This window comes from Malaclemys terrapin, chromosome 3 (genome assembly GCF_027887155.1).
Source record: "Malaclemys terrapin pileata isolate rMalTer1 chromosome 3, rMalTer1.hap1, whole genome shotgun sequence".
Taxonomy (NCBI): Eukaryota; Metazoa; Chordata; order Testudines; family Emydidae; genus Malaclemys; species Malaclemys terrapin.
The window spans coordinates 165,922,623-165,939,027 of NC_071507.1; the positions used below are offsets into that span (position 1 = coordinate 165,922,623).

Consider the following 16,405-nt stretch of genomic DNA (forward strand, 5'->3'; position numbering starts at 1 on the left):
GTTGAGGTTAACATTTAAAGCAGGGATAATACTTCCTTGTTAGGTAAGGAAAAGCTAGTCAAAAATGCTTAATTATATTTTGTGAGTTCTTTTTTCCCCAGAAATTTTCCTTGAACATTTTCATTTTAGTCAAAAAACTATTTCTGGTTGAAAATGTGTCAGATTTTTCACCACCTCTAATATAAAGTGTGTGTGTTTGTGTGTGTGTGTACGTGCATGTGTATATGTTCTAGGAAGTCGAACCCATTTGAGTTGACACCTCTTTGAAATTATTTTGGGAAATCTAACCTCTAGCAAAGAAGTACTTGAAGTCTGAGGCTTTGTGAACACTAAAATAACACTGTTGTAATTACACAAGTGCACACTCTTAATGTAGCCGTGCTGCATATGTTCAAAGTGGGGTATAGATGACAGCTCAATCTTGAAACATACTAAATTAAGTTGCAACAATGTGAGCCCTGCTTTGCCTCAGCATAAAGCGTCTATGCTAGGGATTTTGCAAAATCTCTAAAATCAGTGGCACTGGCTATTTTGAACCTGTTTAAATGTGCCCTTCCCATTTCTAAACTGTGCTCATTGGCTTCAGGGTTCTTAGTATGGGGGGTTGTTGTTAGTCTGCACTACTGTCCCCCACTGAGCAGATTTGCTGCCAATGGTGACAGACAGCCTAGGTTCCAAGGGCTTTCACTAGCAGGGCACAGTGTGTGGACTCAGTCCACTAAACGGAATTCCCCCCAAATGATCAGTTATGCTATTAATTGACAAAGAAGGGATCCTTGGGACCAGGATTATTTGGTCTAGAGCAGTGGTTCTCAAACTTATTCTGCCACTTGTGCAGGGAAAGCCCCTGGCAGGCCGGGCTGGTTTGTTTACCTGCTGCGTCTGCAGGTTCGGCTGATCGTGGCTCCCAGTGGTGGGCTGAGGGACTTTCCCTGCAGAAGCGGCAGAACAAGTTTGGGAACCACTGGTCTAGAGAGGGCTGCAACAGAAACACTAAGCAATTCATATCTAATCACTGCTGGCTAGTCACCGCTGCCAACACAAAGACAAGGGAAGATGAACCCTGGCATCCCTTTCAGGTTGGGTCATATCATGACCTACCTAAAGTGGGCAGTCAGTGCCCAAGAGCTGTCTGTAACTCTGAATCAGCAAGTGTAGAACATAATGTTAACTGCCGTGGGGGAGAGGAGCAAACATTATGGTGGATCCAGGTTACATCTAGCTGTAATACACCCTTGTTAACTAAAGAAAAAATACTCAAATTTTGGCCAACCCTGTAACAAGAAACCCAAAGAAAGAAACAACAAGAATAAAAAAGACTGGCAGAATCTGGCATCCCTCAGATTAATTTTTTTTTAAATGGTTCAGTCCAACCCTGACATTGGTGCTGACCCCAGTAGAAATCAATATCTCTATATTAGTTTGTGTGCTGAAGTATTGGCACAAAATTTGTCAAGTTAGTTGTTTTCTCTACTGGATTAGAAGATAATATGAAGTGAAGTGTTTGAAATTTACAGGGACCTCATCCACTTGAAATCTAGTGAATTAAAATAGTTCCACGTAATACTGTTTTACCTGACACTGACTTCCCCGTCTCATTTCTTGTGTATTTTGTCACTTTAAAATGTTTTTTATTGTCACTACTGCTTTAAATTGACTAACTAACTCTACTTGGGAAATAGTGAAACTGAGTATACACAAAGTACTCTAAAATTCACAAGTAAACAAATTAGAAAAAAATAGTGATTTCCCACTCCTCAAATCTTTTCAGTTAGCTGTTATTTCTTTTTTTCTTAAAAACAGGCACAAATATTTGAGGAAGGATTTAAAGGTTGATAATGTCCCTTTCAGTTATGAAAATGTTATATGAGTTACACATGCTGTGTAGAAAGACTTATAGGTTTGGATCCCTACAAGTCTGTACTCCACATTATTAAAAAAAAAAGAATTTGCACATTTAAAGTTACAAATTATAGTATTGGAAGGGGAGTTATAAATATGGCCTGATTGCTCAGAAAAAAAGGAATGTTTTATTAGCGTGAATCAATTTTGGTTTCTATGGGTATGTCTACACTATGGGATTATTCTGAATTTACAGAAACCGATTTTTGGAAACATTGTATAAAGTCGAGTGCACGCGGCCACACTAAGCACATTAATTCGGCAGTGTGCATCCAGGTACCGAGGCTAGCGTCGACTTCCGGAGCATTGCACTGTGGGTAGCTATCCCATAGCTATCCCATAGTTCCCGCAGCCTCCCCCACCCATTGGAATTCTGGATTGAGATCCCAATGCCTGATGGGGCAAAAAACATTGTTGCTGGTGGTTCTGGGTACATCCTCCCCCTCCCTCCGGGAAAGCAACGCCAGACATCCGTTTCGCACCTTTTTTCCTGGGTGAACACTGCACTGCAGACGCCATACCACGTCAAGCATGGAGCCCGCTCAGCTCAAGACAGCAGTCATGAACATTGTAAACACCTCGCGTATTCTCGTGCAGTTTATACTGAACCAGGACCAGAAAAACCAGGCGAGGAGGAGGCGGCAACTGCAGCGCGGCGATGAGAGTGATATGGACATGGACACAGAATTCTCTCAAACCGCGGGCCCCGGCGCTTTGGAGATCATGTTATTAATGGGGCAGGTTCTAGTCGTGGAACGCCGATTCTGGGCCTGGGAAACAAGCACAGACTGGTGGGACCGCATAGTGTTGCAGATCTGGGATGATTCCCAGTGGCTGCGAAACTTTCGCATGCGTAAGGACACTTTTATGGAACTTTGTGACTTGCTTTCCCCTGCCCTGATGTGCCAGAATACCAAGATGAGAGCAGCCCTCACAGTTGAGAAGCGCGTGGCGATAGCCCTGTGGAAGCTTGCAACACCAGACAGCTACTGGTCAGTCGGGAATCCATTTGAATGGGCAAATCTACTGTGGGGGCTGCTGTGATGCAAGTAGCCAAAGCAACCACTGAGCTGCTGCTACCAAAGGTAGTGATGCTGGGAAATGTGCAGGTCATAGTGGATGGCTTTGCTGCAATGGGATTCCTTAAATGTGGTGGGGCCATAGATGGAACCCATATCCCTATCTTGGCACCGGAACACCAGGGCAGCCAGTATATAAACCGCAAGGGCTACTTTTCAGTGGTGCTGCAAGCACTAGTGGATCACAAGGGACGTTTCACCAACATCAACTGGGATGGCCAGGAAGGGTTCCTGATGCTCACGTCTTCAGGAACAGTACTCTGTTTAAATGGCTGCAGCAAGGAATTTACTTCCCAGACCAGAAAATAACTGCTGGGGATGTTGAAATGCCTATAGTTATCCTTGGGGACCCAGCCTACCCCTTAATGCCATGGCTCATGAAGCCATACACAGGCAGCCTGGACAGTAGTCAGGAGCTTTTCAACCACAGGCTGAGCAAGTGCAGAATGGTGGTAGAATGCCCATTTGGACGTTTAAAGGGACACTAGCACATGTTACTGACTCGCTCAGACCTCAGCCAAACCAATATTCCCATTGTTATTGCTGCTTGCTGTGTGCGCCACAATCTCTGTGAGAGTAAGGGGGAGACCTTTATGGCGGGGTGGGAGGCTGAGGCAAATCGCCTGGCCGCTGATTATGCTCAGCCAGACACCAGGGCGATTAGAAGAGCACACCAGGAAGCACTGCACATCAGAGAAGCTTTGAAAACCAGTTTCATGACTGGCCAGGCTACAGTGTGAAAGTTCTGTTTGTTTCCCCTTGATGAAAACCCGCCCCCTTGACTCATTCTCTGTAAGGAACCCACCCTCCCACTTCGATCACAGCTTGCTTTCTAAGGAAATAAAGTCACTATCGTTTAAAAATCATTTATTCTTGATTAATTGATTATAAAAAGAGGGCGAGAACTGACAAGGTAGCCTGGGTGGGGTTTGGGAGGAGGATAGGAGGGAAGGAAAAGGCCACTAAAAAAGTTCAAAGTAATGACAGCCTTTTGGTTCAGCTGTCCACTGGGGTGGAGTGGGAGGATTCTTACACACCTGGGAGAGGAGGCTATGGAACATGGTGAGGGGGAAGGGTGGTTATACAGGGTCTGCAGCGGCAGTCTGTGATCCTGCTGTCATTCCTGAAGCTCCACCAGATGCCGGAGCATGTGCGTTTGCTCATGCAGCAGCCCCAGCGTTGCATCCTGCCTCCTCTGATCTTCCTGCCGCCACCTCTCATCTCGAGCGTCTCTCCTCTCCTCACATTGGTCCCTCATGTCCTCACATTGGTCCCTCCTGTCCTCACGTTCAGTGGCCTCTTTCCTGTACTTTGAAACCACGTCCTTCCATTCATTCAGATGAGCTCTTTCATTGTGGGTCGATTCCATGATTTCAGAGAACATCTTGTCTCCCGTCTTTTTTTTTCACCTCCTTATCTGAGATAGCCTTCGGGATGGAGGAGGGAGGCTTGAAAAATTTGCAGCTGCGGGAGGGAGGGAAAAAAGAGAGAGAAGTATTTAAAAAGATACATTTTACAGAACAATGCTTATACTCTTTCACGGTGAACAACACTATTCACATTACATAGCACATGTGATTTTGGTACAAGGTCGCATTTTGCATCTTACTATTGAGTGCCTGCGGCTTTGGTGTTAGAGAGCACAGACGCAGGTCCGGGCAACAGAATTCGTCTTGCATGCAGCCATGGTAAGCTATTGTTTTTCGGCTTCTGTAGCCTTCAGAAAAGCAGCGCCCTGCTTTCGCACATACCAAGCAAAGCCCATTGAGTGCTGCAGTTTTCCTGTTAACGTGCAGCAGCAAAAACCAAACTACCCCTCCCCCCCCGATCCAATTCTCTGGGATAATCGCTTTATCTCCCCCCCACCACCACCGCGTGGTGGCTGGTATCAGGGAAGATCCCTGCAGAAACCAAACTAACCTCCCCCCCCATCGCTTTACCCCTCCCCCCACTGCGTGGCTGGTATCAGGGAAGATCCCTGCCAGCCAAACGCAAAAAGCTCAGTGCCAATGATTCTCTTCCCCTTCCCCCGCTTGGCTAACTGCAGGGAAGGATTTCTTTTCAGCCACAGGCAAACAGCCTAGTAGGAACGGCCACCTCTGTCCCCTTAATTAAATTCCCGTATTTCAACCAGGTTACCATGAGCGATATCACTCTCCTGAGGATTACACAGCGAGATAAATAACGGATGTTGCTGGAATGCCAGCAAACACTGGGACTATACGCTGCCAGGCTTTGTCATGCAATGATACCAGATTACTTGCTACTAACATGGCGTGGTCAAGTGTCCTACCATGGAGGATGGAATAAGGCTGCACTGCCCAGAAACCTTGTGGAAAGGTTTTTGGAGTACCTCCAGGAGAGCTTCATGGAGATGACCCGCTCCATCCCCAGACATGTTAACAGACTTTTCCAGTAGCTGTACTGGCCGCGAATGCATCCCAAGTCCTCAGGGCAAATTAATCATTAAAAAACGCTTGCTTTTAAACCATGTTTTATATTTTAAAAGGTAAACTCATCTGAGGTCCCTTCCATGGGGTCATGGTCTTGGATACTGCCTTGGGAGGTTGGGAGGGTACTTCAGTCAGGCTGAGAAAAAGATCCTGGCTGTTGGGGAGAACAGAGTGCTGTGTGCTCTCCGCGAGCTCATCCTCCTCCTCCTCCTCCTCATCTTCCCTGTCCGCAGAATCCTCAGGCATGGCTGAGATTACCCCCGCCTCGGAATCCATGGTCAGAGGTGGGGTAAGGGTGGCGGCCCCCCCTAGAATTGCATGCAGCTCAGCGTAGAAGGGGCATGTGTGCGGCTCTGACCCGGACCTTCCGTTTGCTTCTTTGGTTTTCTGGTAGGCTTGTCTGAGCTCCTTAACTTTCACGCGGCACTGTAGTGAGTCCCTATTGTGGCCTCTCTCCATCATGCCCTTGGAGATTTTATCAAAAGTTTTGGCATTTTGTCTTTTGGAATGTAGTTCTGCTAGCACTGAATCCTCTCCCCATATATTGATCAGATCCAGTACCTCCTGTACGGTCTATGCTGGTACTCTTTTTCGATTCTTGGACTGCATGGTCGCCTGTGCTCTCTACGCTGGGCAAACAGGAAATTAAATTCAAAAGTTCGCGGGGCTTTTCCTGTCTACCTGGCCAGTGCATCCGAGTTCAGATTGCTGTCCAGAGTGGTAACAATGGTGCACTGTGGGACAGCTCCCGGAGGCCAATACCTTTGAATTGCGGCCACACTAACCCTAATTCGAAATGGCAATATTGATTTCAGCGCTACTCCCCTCGTCGGGGAGGAGTACAGATATTGATATTAAGAGCCCTTTATATCGAAGTAAAGGGCTTCGTTTTGTGGACGGGTGCAGGGTTAATTCGGTTTAATGCTGCTAAATTCAAGATAAACTCCTAGTGTAGACCAGGCTTACAAAAGATTTAGAAGGAAGAATGCAAACTACTCTTTGGAGCTTGTGTATGTATATTAAATTTATTGGGGAGGGAGAATTCTAATCTGTACAGGAATTTCCAGTCCATATGATAGCCTTTGCTACACACTGTTTTATAAAGCTATTCATTTTAAATTCAAAGGCTACTTGGTAAATTGCAAAAGAGGTGGTAAACTCTACCACCTGCTTGAATCCTTTAAATGATTTCTTCGCCTTTTCATCATTAAATTCATATTCCTTGTTTTTATCTTCAAGGATCTACCCGGCTTTGCTTCTACATATCTCTCAGGCCATTTCTTTTATTTCAGTCCCCCTCTGGCTAGTCCTAGCTCCTAACTTCTCCCTTTCTCCCACTTCTGTTTGTCTATCTCATAACAGCATCCCTTTGCTCATGTGTCAAATGAGTTCATTCTCTTTCTTCAAATCTTTCATGAAAGTTCACTTCCACTGCCTAGCCTTTCACTTCTGATCTCCTACAACTCTTCTCCCAATCTTGTATCTAGCCCTTTAATTATTTCTGCAATGTGTTTCCTAATTATATTGTAGGTCCCTTGGGGCAGGGACCTTCTCAACCTATTTGTTTTTAAAACTTCATATACACCTAATAGGCTATGTAAAGAAAGATAATAAAATGAGTAAAAATTAAACAGGTCTGTCCTCATGATCTTCCGCTTACGCAGAAACATTTACATTTATTATTGCTGTAGCTATGTAGCCATAATACGAATCACTGAAGACAACTTACTGGGTTTTTAATTTTTCATACCAATAAGCTACATGGCTGACATGTTTTTTGTAATTATATATGTTTTTATACTGAATGCTAATATTTGTCAGAGTACATTTAAAGCTTTCAGTGAAATTATATGGGGAAAGAATTGCAAACTCCTTACTTTCATGTAGAATAACATTCTAGAGTTAGCTATACATTTCTGTGCTCTGTCTCATAAGGCAAGATAATATATTGTAAGAAAAATATATGCTATTAACTAGGACGTGCAAAGTACAAAAGATTCAGTTAAATGGTTGAGGAGACGAGCTCTTCCTTGCTCGCTGTACAAATTAGCCAGAAACCTCTTATTTTGCAACCCAGTGTCCGTTTATTTCCCTGTGTTCATTCCCACCACCATCTATATACAACTCTATCTACAAGTCAATTGCAGTTAGGTAGCCAGCCGGGGGACAGCTAGTGCCTGTTGCTAGGTAGGAGCAGCAGTTTCTTACTCCTCCTGTGTCTCCCTCTCTTTCCACTTCCTTCCTGTCAGCTTTATAGGCCTTCCTCTCAGCAGGCTCAAAGGTGATTGCTCTTAGGCTCCTTTAATGAGCCACACCCTGCCAGCTCCAATCAGTTCCCCTTTATGGGAGCTACGCTAGCAGGTTCTGAGCTAACAGGGGCTGGTTCAGTGCCTCTTAGCCCAGCACCCTGTTACAGGTTGGTTATTTATAAAAACTTGCAGCATGTAAACCAGTTTATTCAGGAAATCTCTCTAGATGTGACTTAGATTGTAGTGATCCAATCTACAGTGATGAGCGTGATGGAACAACCTATATAGAATAGAAATTGGTTATTGCCATAGGCTTTCTCACAAGTTTTCTAGCAGTTCCTGGTTTTGGACATGTCACAAGTCTGCAAAAACAACCTTTACTGTTGCAGTTCTGTCTCCAGTTACGGATGACATATGGAAGCAAAGAGACACATGGCAATTTGGGATGGGGTACGGGAGAGGAAGAAAATGTGGTAACGTTTTTGAATGGCCAGCAATGTTTGGTCTGATATAGTTCAAGTTCCGAGCAAAGAATTTTGTTATTACTTTATCCTGAACAGTTTTTCCATCCCTATTATAAACTCAGGTGTTCCAACAGCAGGGTTTATTGTATAGCAACCGGAAAATGGGAGTCAAGGGGCAAAACCTAACCCTGATCATGAACACAAGCCCTTCTTGCAGTAGAATTCCTGTAGTTTGACTCCATGGCCATGAATGAGAGACCAGAATTTTGTGGCCATACAAAAAGGTAGTAATAAAACAGTGGCACTTGGTAATACAAAGAACTACAACATTCCACAAACGTTCTGGAAATATCTGACAGCTTTGAAAATCGTGAAGAGAGTTCTTAAAACTCTTTCCAAATGACTAATATAGAAAATCCACAGGCCAGGGTCTCTGTTGTGCTCAACATCTGCTGAATAAATTAGAGGCAGAGCTGTCAGACAGTCAGCTATGCCCTGGTGATTCTTTGCCTCAACCCTGACTTTGGTGCTAAGGTATTCACCAGCAGAGCATTTGGTCACTCCTTCTCCCCGCCTCTGACAAATACCCAGTGCTAGGTGGTATACTGACTCTATGCTCATACTGGATTCAACTATGCCAGGGCTATTTCTAACCAGAAAAGACTCAAAGGGGACAGACCGGAACAGAGAATCTGGCTCACAACTGTTACTTTACAAACATGTATATATATACATTTTTTTTTACATTTTCTTAAATGTGGTGCATTTTTCCAGTAGTGTATACTAGTGATCAATTTTCCATGATAATTAAAAATATTGCTGTTTTGTTTGCTAAGATAACCTCACTTCATTAGAAATTGTTGTTGTATTCATCAGCTGAAGGTGCTTGTGGAGGAACTCTACGTGGGACAAGCGGAACTATTTCAAGCCCTCATTTCCCTTCGGAGTATGAAAATAATGCTGACTGCACATGGACAATTCTGGCTGAACCAGGAGATACTATTGCTCTGGTCTTTACAGATTTCCAGTTAGAGGAAGGATATGATTTCTTAGAGATCAGTGGAACTGAAGCACCATCAATCTGGTAAGTCCAGAGATGGGACAATCATCCCATTTTCTATGTTCTTGTTTGATGATGAGTATTTCTCTAGGACAATTGATGATTGTGTTTCGTTTGTATATGTTGTTGAGCATTTTCTGGTAAATCTCTCTTCAGGCCTCTAGATCATCCAGAAATGAAAGCATTATGATTTGGGCATTCTCTGTCTACACATCCTTCAATCCCACCTTCCTCACTCCAAAAAAGGAATTGCATTGGTAGAATACATACTCTTTGGGTTTCATACACAGGATTGTTTGTTTGAACTTTGACAATCATAATATTTCCAACTATTACACCAAAACTAGTTTTTCACACTTTTATACCCAAACAACAAAAATACAGTGGAAGAAATCCTGGACCCATTTAAGTCAATGGGAGTTTTGCTATTGACTTAAAAGGGACCAGAGTCTCACCCATTGATTTTAAGTGATATTGGAGTAATTGTGATTCACTAGCACCGTAATAAATCAGACATGCTTTTGTTGAGGTGAACTGTGGTGAGAGATTAGAATCAGTTCCTTAATTTGTTCAGTAGGCAAACACATTTGGTTAATTGCCTATGTCAGTGGGACAGCTATGTATTATTTCACATCTGTTGTGTCTTTTGCTCTTTACATAACAAACATAATATGAAGGAACTGCATTTAGTGGGGTCCAACTAACAGCGTTTAGTAACTAAATGCAGTTTTGACTGCTCCCTTTCCTCTGTTCTACTCAGAGTCCGCCTGGATCCTCAGAACTGCTCTACTCTGTGTTATAATAACTAATGAGCACCATTATTAATACTGCCAAAAGAGTATCTTTTTTTTTTCTAGCAAGTGAAAGGCAGTTCTTATTTTGTTTATATAGCAATTTGGAATTTATGGCAATTAATTCATTGCAGAACATTGCACGGCTGTTGCATTAGCATTTCTCTGAAGTCTAGATGCCCAGGGTCAAACTTTGTCTATCAGGAAAGAGTCTGTGATGGTTAATATGTGTGTGTGTTTCTTGTTCTCGAGTATAGCCAAGAGAAAACATAAGTAAAAGTTTTTTGACTATAAGTATTGCAGACTGCAGAAACTATACTATGCAAATACAGTCTGTAGCATGTCTCTCTCTCATGCTTGCACTTCTAAACAGCAAACTTTCTTTAGTTCTTTACTATTTCAAACACAGCCTTTAAGGACCAGGAGTTCAAAACCAGAAGATGAAGGTTTACCTGCAATTCTGCGGATGCACATGAAAACTAGTTAATTTTATGTGCAACTGGCTAATATGATATATACTGAGCTATTTGCACTTTCATTCTCCCAAACTGTAGGGCTGTTGTAGTGAATGCACACACAAATATCACATTTTCCGATGTGCAGATGGTCTGGCATCTTTTGAAAATTTGGCCATAAAAGTTCCCTCCCCTCATAAAATGCTGTTTTTCATAGATGAACCCATGAGATCTCCTTGTGAGCAAGAGGCTGAACAGAGAGTAGTAGAAATCTAGCCAGCACTAATTTTATATTGTTAAGAGGAATCTCTCAACTGAACTGGTTTTCCTGATTTGCTTGACTCAGACCTATTTATTACACTAAAATATCTGATGATGAAACAACAGAGTTCTAGTATGCCATCGTAGAGCCTTCAGTTTCCACCTGCAGGGTGAATGCTAATTCATAACACTGACTTCTTGTTTAAAAAAGAAAGAAAGAAATTACGCTCCCTTCCTGCAGAATGGATGCCAAAAATGTGACTCACACTTGCACTCTCTCTCTAAACCACCCGTACAAACACAAAACAGAATTAACTTGAAGAATATTCTCTCTTGTCATCACTATATGAAAAAAGTTGCTTTGTGAGAAATTGAATCAAGAACTTAATAGGATTCTCCATCATTCTCAGCTAATTTGGAATGAAGTTACATACCCAGTCATGTTTAAGCAAGGACTGCTACCATAGCTACACTAGACATATGCTAAATGTAGTGTATGATGTAATCTGCTAAAATGAGCAGTATGTTAAATGTGATATTGTTCAGTATTTAAATCTAATGGACTATACCTGGATCAGTCAAAAATGTAATTTTTCCCCCAGTTGCTCCAGATTTGTTCAAATCTGGTTCTATTACAGAATTACTATTTTTATTGCATTTTTTGTGGCCAAGTAATGATGATTGTTCTTTCAATTAAATGAATGTTTATTAGTGGTACTGGGCAAAAATTTTCCTAGGGCAGTGTTCAGGGAGACAGAGGATATGTCATTACTAAAGGTAAAATGGAAGAGGGGAAGGGGAAAAAAAATCAGACTAATGGTTCTGTAGTTTGTCACTGTTATTTATATAGTACAACAGCTGTGCATGATACCTTGCAAACACTAAGGCTATGTCTGCACTTGGAGTGAGTGGTGTGATTCCTAACTTGTGTAGACATACTTGTGTTAGTTCTTGTCAGACTCCTGTGCCAAAAATAGTAATGTAGCTGAGATAACCCAGGCTGCAGCTAGTGGCAGCACACCAAACACATACCCACAGGGTTCAGGCAGGTTTGTACACTGCATTATTTTTTATAATACATTTCCCTGAAAATGTTGTAAATAATAGAAAAGTTCATTTGACTAAAATAGCAGATTGTTCTTGAAAATGTTATAATTCTTGGGTTGTAGAGGTAATGCAATGTATGTAGCATGTGTAGGAGACATTTTAATCTCTCATTAAATTGATTAGACCTTGGACCACACAGAAGTGTAACTTACTGAGTAGTTCAGTTTACTATAATATAAAACTGTTATTTTAAAATGCTTCTGAGTAGTGTGATGGAAAAGTATAAATTACAGCAATTTATTGGTTGTTGCCATAACTGATCTACTTAATGGGTTTTTTTTTCTAATTTTGTATTTTCTTAGTTCACATATATCTGCATTTTAAATTCTCAGGGTTTTTTTGTTTGTTTTTATTTTCTATTTGTGTTTCTTGTCAAGAAATACTTCTTTATACAAGAGAAAATGTTGTTTAACATATTTCAATCCAGCATAAATTTATATGCAAACTGTGTAAACAGCATTTTATCATATTTTTTTCTGGATAAAGAATTGTACAGGAAAGCTAAAAATGATCAGAAGTAGTCCTTAAGCATTATTTATAAAGATAGGTGTTGAGTGTGTTACTGGAAAGAGGATACATTTTCTTTGGAGAATCATCAATAAATTAGAACTAATAAACATTCTTCATTTCTTCCTCGAGTCTCTCAAAATGTATGTATTCCACTATTTTCCGTACATCTTGTTATTATTTTGAGCTTTGTCCTAAGAAGCAAATGCCTAATTTCTTTCTCTTTTCTCCTAAAGTTAAAGCAATTTCATGGAGGACTGATTTAGAGAACAGAATAATTTTGTCCAATCTAATGCTTCTTCACCAAGTAATACAATATTTCATTGCTTAGGTTCTTTTGTAGTGGTACATGCGGTACTAGTTTGAAAAGAACCTTAAATGCTCAGTGACTAGGAACCTTAACATTTTCAAACTTTGAACTGACCCATTCTAAAAACATTCTGAATTCAAACAATGTAATGTATTTTTAAAAGCTCAAGTATCTCTAAAGTTTTCTTAACTTGGAAAATAATGGAGGAATTTATATAGCAGTTTGCAGATGGATTGGCCATTTCAGTGGGTTGAAAACAACAATTTGCCATTTTTCTTTTTCAAAAAAGAATGTATTTCCAAATAGCTTATAGAACCTACAGTATGGCTTTTAGCATCCAAAAGGTCCAGGTGAGATTGTCACACTTTTCATTTGATGTCCATTCATGTAATATCATTGTCTAAAAATATCATTTAGATGTTGCTTCCGGGTGAATATCATTTAGATGTTGCTTACAAGAGAGTAAGAAGTAATTGCATTTATAAACACTTATGCCCATGCTTAACTTTAAGCAAATGGGTAGTTCCATTTAAGTCAAGAGGACTATCCACAGGCTTAAAGTTTAGCATGGGCAGAAGTGTTTGCAGAATCTGAGCCATAGACAGTTAACTTATTCTTGTACCTAATGAAAGGAAAACATTTTTAGAATTAATACATTAAAATAATAATTAAAGATTTTGTATCAAATTTGAATAATTTACTTTATTTGCTTTTGCATATTGGGTGGTTGAAATTTTAAAAAATAAATTTGATCTGGAGCAGGGGTTCTGCTTCCCACAGCTCCCATTGGCCGGGAACAGCGAACCGCGGCCACTGGGAGCTGCAAATGGCCGTACTTGTGGACGCTCAGGTAAACAAAGTGTCTCGCGGCCTGCCAGGGGCTTACCCTGAACAAGCCACGAATCAAGTTTGGGAGCCCCTGATCTGGAGGGATGTTCTCTAGATTATTCTTTTTATTTTCAGATCAGGCATAGGTAGTAATTCACAAGGCCATAGGTTGGGTCAAAACCATGTATGCTAATATAAACCTTTGCATCCGTCCTAATTTTTGCAAGATTGAAATGTTTAAATTGACACAAGGTTCTCCCTGATTGAGTATTAAAGTATTCATATTAGACTACAACAAAGGTGATTATCATAATAGGTATAATCCTGCAATTATGTATCTTGAACTTGAAATCTTTAAACTGGATCTATTCATTCAAAACTGGAAATTGTGTATGTGGCTTTTTTGCATTACAAGAAGAACATTATTTGATTGTGCAGTGTTTTTGAATCCTTCTCTGATTTACTTGCCACACAAATAAAGGAGAGTGAAAGGCACTTTTTGGATTTAAATCCTTTTCTTATTGTTACTGCTTAGAAAAACCTAGAGTATTATTTCAGTTTCTTAAGGAAGTTGCAATGATTTCCAGTTAAAAGGCTATAAAAACTATATGCAAATTTCTCAGGGTAACATGGAAGAACAACAAACTACTGTTACTTTTGACATTTGATCTTATGTAATCACCAGGGAATACGAAGATCTTGGTATTAAGTAAAAATATCCAAAGCTTTGGGTGATGCTGCTTAGAGGCATTTGAATGGTACTTCCAGCCTCTGTGTTCATAATTTATTTTTTAAAAAGGTTGTGTCACAATCCTGTTTTATATTACTTAGATAAACTTTTCGTAGAGTTTCTTAACAAACAACCTTCAAGTAGATCATATTCAAATGTGTACACATTTCTTGTACTACTTTATGGAAACCCATCTTAACCTTACCGCACTTTCTCTGAACATTCTGTATAAAAGTAATGTGCCAAATTTCAGCTGGTGAAAACCAGGGTAATTTTACTGGAGCCTATGGAGCTATACCAATTTATTCCTGCAGATGATCCAGACCAGTGTTAGGTAGGTACCTAATTGATGTAAACGGCACCATCTACTGGCATACAAGGTATATGCAGCATTGCTTATAAGTTTTTAAATTCAATAAAGTTCTTGTTGTTATGCAGCGAAAAAAGTTTCCTGACTGTACCTCTTAACATTGCAGAACTCTCTTTTATTTTATTTTTCCTCAACCACCAGAAGGAGACAGATTTGTTCCTTTTAGGCTAAAAGGAAAATTACCCTTTGGCTCCCTTCCACTACCTTCCATATTTAAAGTGCCTAGAATATTTCAGCTGCGGCATAAATATTAATCTAAGCATGTAAATTCTTATGTCTGAGATTCAGCATTAACACCACTTATCCCTTGTACCTTTTTGTTTTTACATTTACCAAGATATGTAACAGCATTAACTAATATGGCTTTGTAATCTGATTGCACATAGAACTTTATAAATGTACAACGTGAAACTTAAAATATGTTACAAAGGTAGAAATACTTGCAAAATGAGTGTGTGTGTGTGTGTGTGAGAGAGAGAGAGAGAGAGAGAAAGAGAGAGAGAGAAGCTCTATAAATGTGAAGAGAGGGTGGGCAGGGTAAAAATGGATGTTTGTTTACAAAATCTTTATCTTGAAATAGTTTATAAATCATTTACACGAAAAGGATTAGAGATGCAATGAGTTATGTTGACTAAATATAGGATTGTTGCATAAACAGACAATCAAATTCCATCTTCCTTTCCTTCTTGCTAACTATTTTTCTCCCTCCCCATATATATTGAATCCTGCTACAGCAGATGTGATCCTTAAGGGCCTGATTCTGCTACAGTGTGAATAAGGATGGCAGAATTAGCCCCTAGCCAAACAAGAAAGCTTTCTACTTGGTCTTCATGTCCTTTTCTCAGTTTTCAAGCTTCCTGTGCAGCTAGAATACAGACACACTCTTCCTTACCGTGTTTCCCCAGCCTGGGTTTTCCCTCTATCTCAGTCTCCCTCCCACCTTTGTCAGTTCCAGTCTATTGTGTCTGCCAGTCTCTGGAATCTGTCCAAGTCTTTTTTTTTTTTTTTTTTAAGCTTACAGTTGTTGATTAAACTTAAAATATTGCTAAGGATGTTAAGCTAGGTTAAATTTTCTGAATATATTGCCTCTGGAGATCCATATTCTTTTATCTGTTACGCCACATAGCTCTCAACAGGCCAAGAAGAAATAATTTAGGGGCCCTGTGCACTATGGAAATCCCTCCCCACCACCACCTTGAAAGCTCCCCTGCCTATATATACCCAGCCCTATACACAGATCCCAAAATGCCTCTTTCACTCCACACCCACACAGAGACTCCCAAATGCCCCTGCTACTCCACATATACCCCAATAACCCTTCCCCAGGCACCACTTACCCTGGCAGCCACACACACTTGCGAGCAGTCCTGACCTACATACCACTCACTGCAGTACCAATCATGACAGAGGGGTAGCAGGCCAAATATAAGTGAGAGCCATTGTCATCTGGTGCTGGGGCTGCCGCATTATTGAGGATTTTTTTTTTCTAGTGGTTGGAGGCCACCCAGAGATGGGTGCCTTGTGAAAGTACACTGAGAACACATTGGTTAATCCAGGCTTGGATCTCAGAATAGTTACAAACAGTTAGTCCCAGGACTGATTATGGGCTCAAAGATTAGGGAATTTTGGAAAAATAAGAGCTGCTATGTTTACATACAATATTGCTGCACTATCAGTTTTTAATGTATTACTTTGCAAAACCTTTTAAAATCTCCTGAGTGGGGAAGGTGCTAGTAATACATATTATTGAACTGGGAAAAACATAAGATGTCCAGTGTCTTCAGTGCACAACCAGTTGCAAATGGACACTAAATCTTCTTCAGTTGTTTTATTCCTTTA

General features: G+C 40.7%; 1 protein-coding gene across 1 annotated transcript in view; it reads left to right on the plus strand.

The window, feature by feature from the left end:
- CSMD1 (CUB and Sushi multiple domains 1) overlaps positions 1 to 16,405 on the plus strand; it is a 1,946,356-nt gene that overhangs the window by 898,303 nt on the left and 1,031,648 nt on the right. The window contains exon 5 of the mRNA XM_054023823.1: positions 9,024 to 9,231. Within this exon, the coding sequence (XP_053879798.1) occupies positions 9,024 to 9,231 (208 nt within the window). The remainder of the gene's footprint in view (positions 1 to 9,023; positions 9,232 to 16,405) is intronic.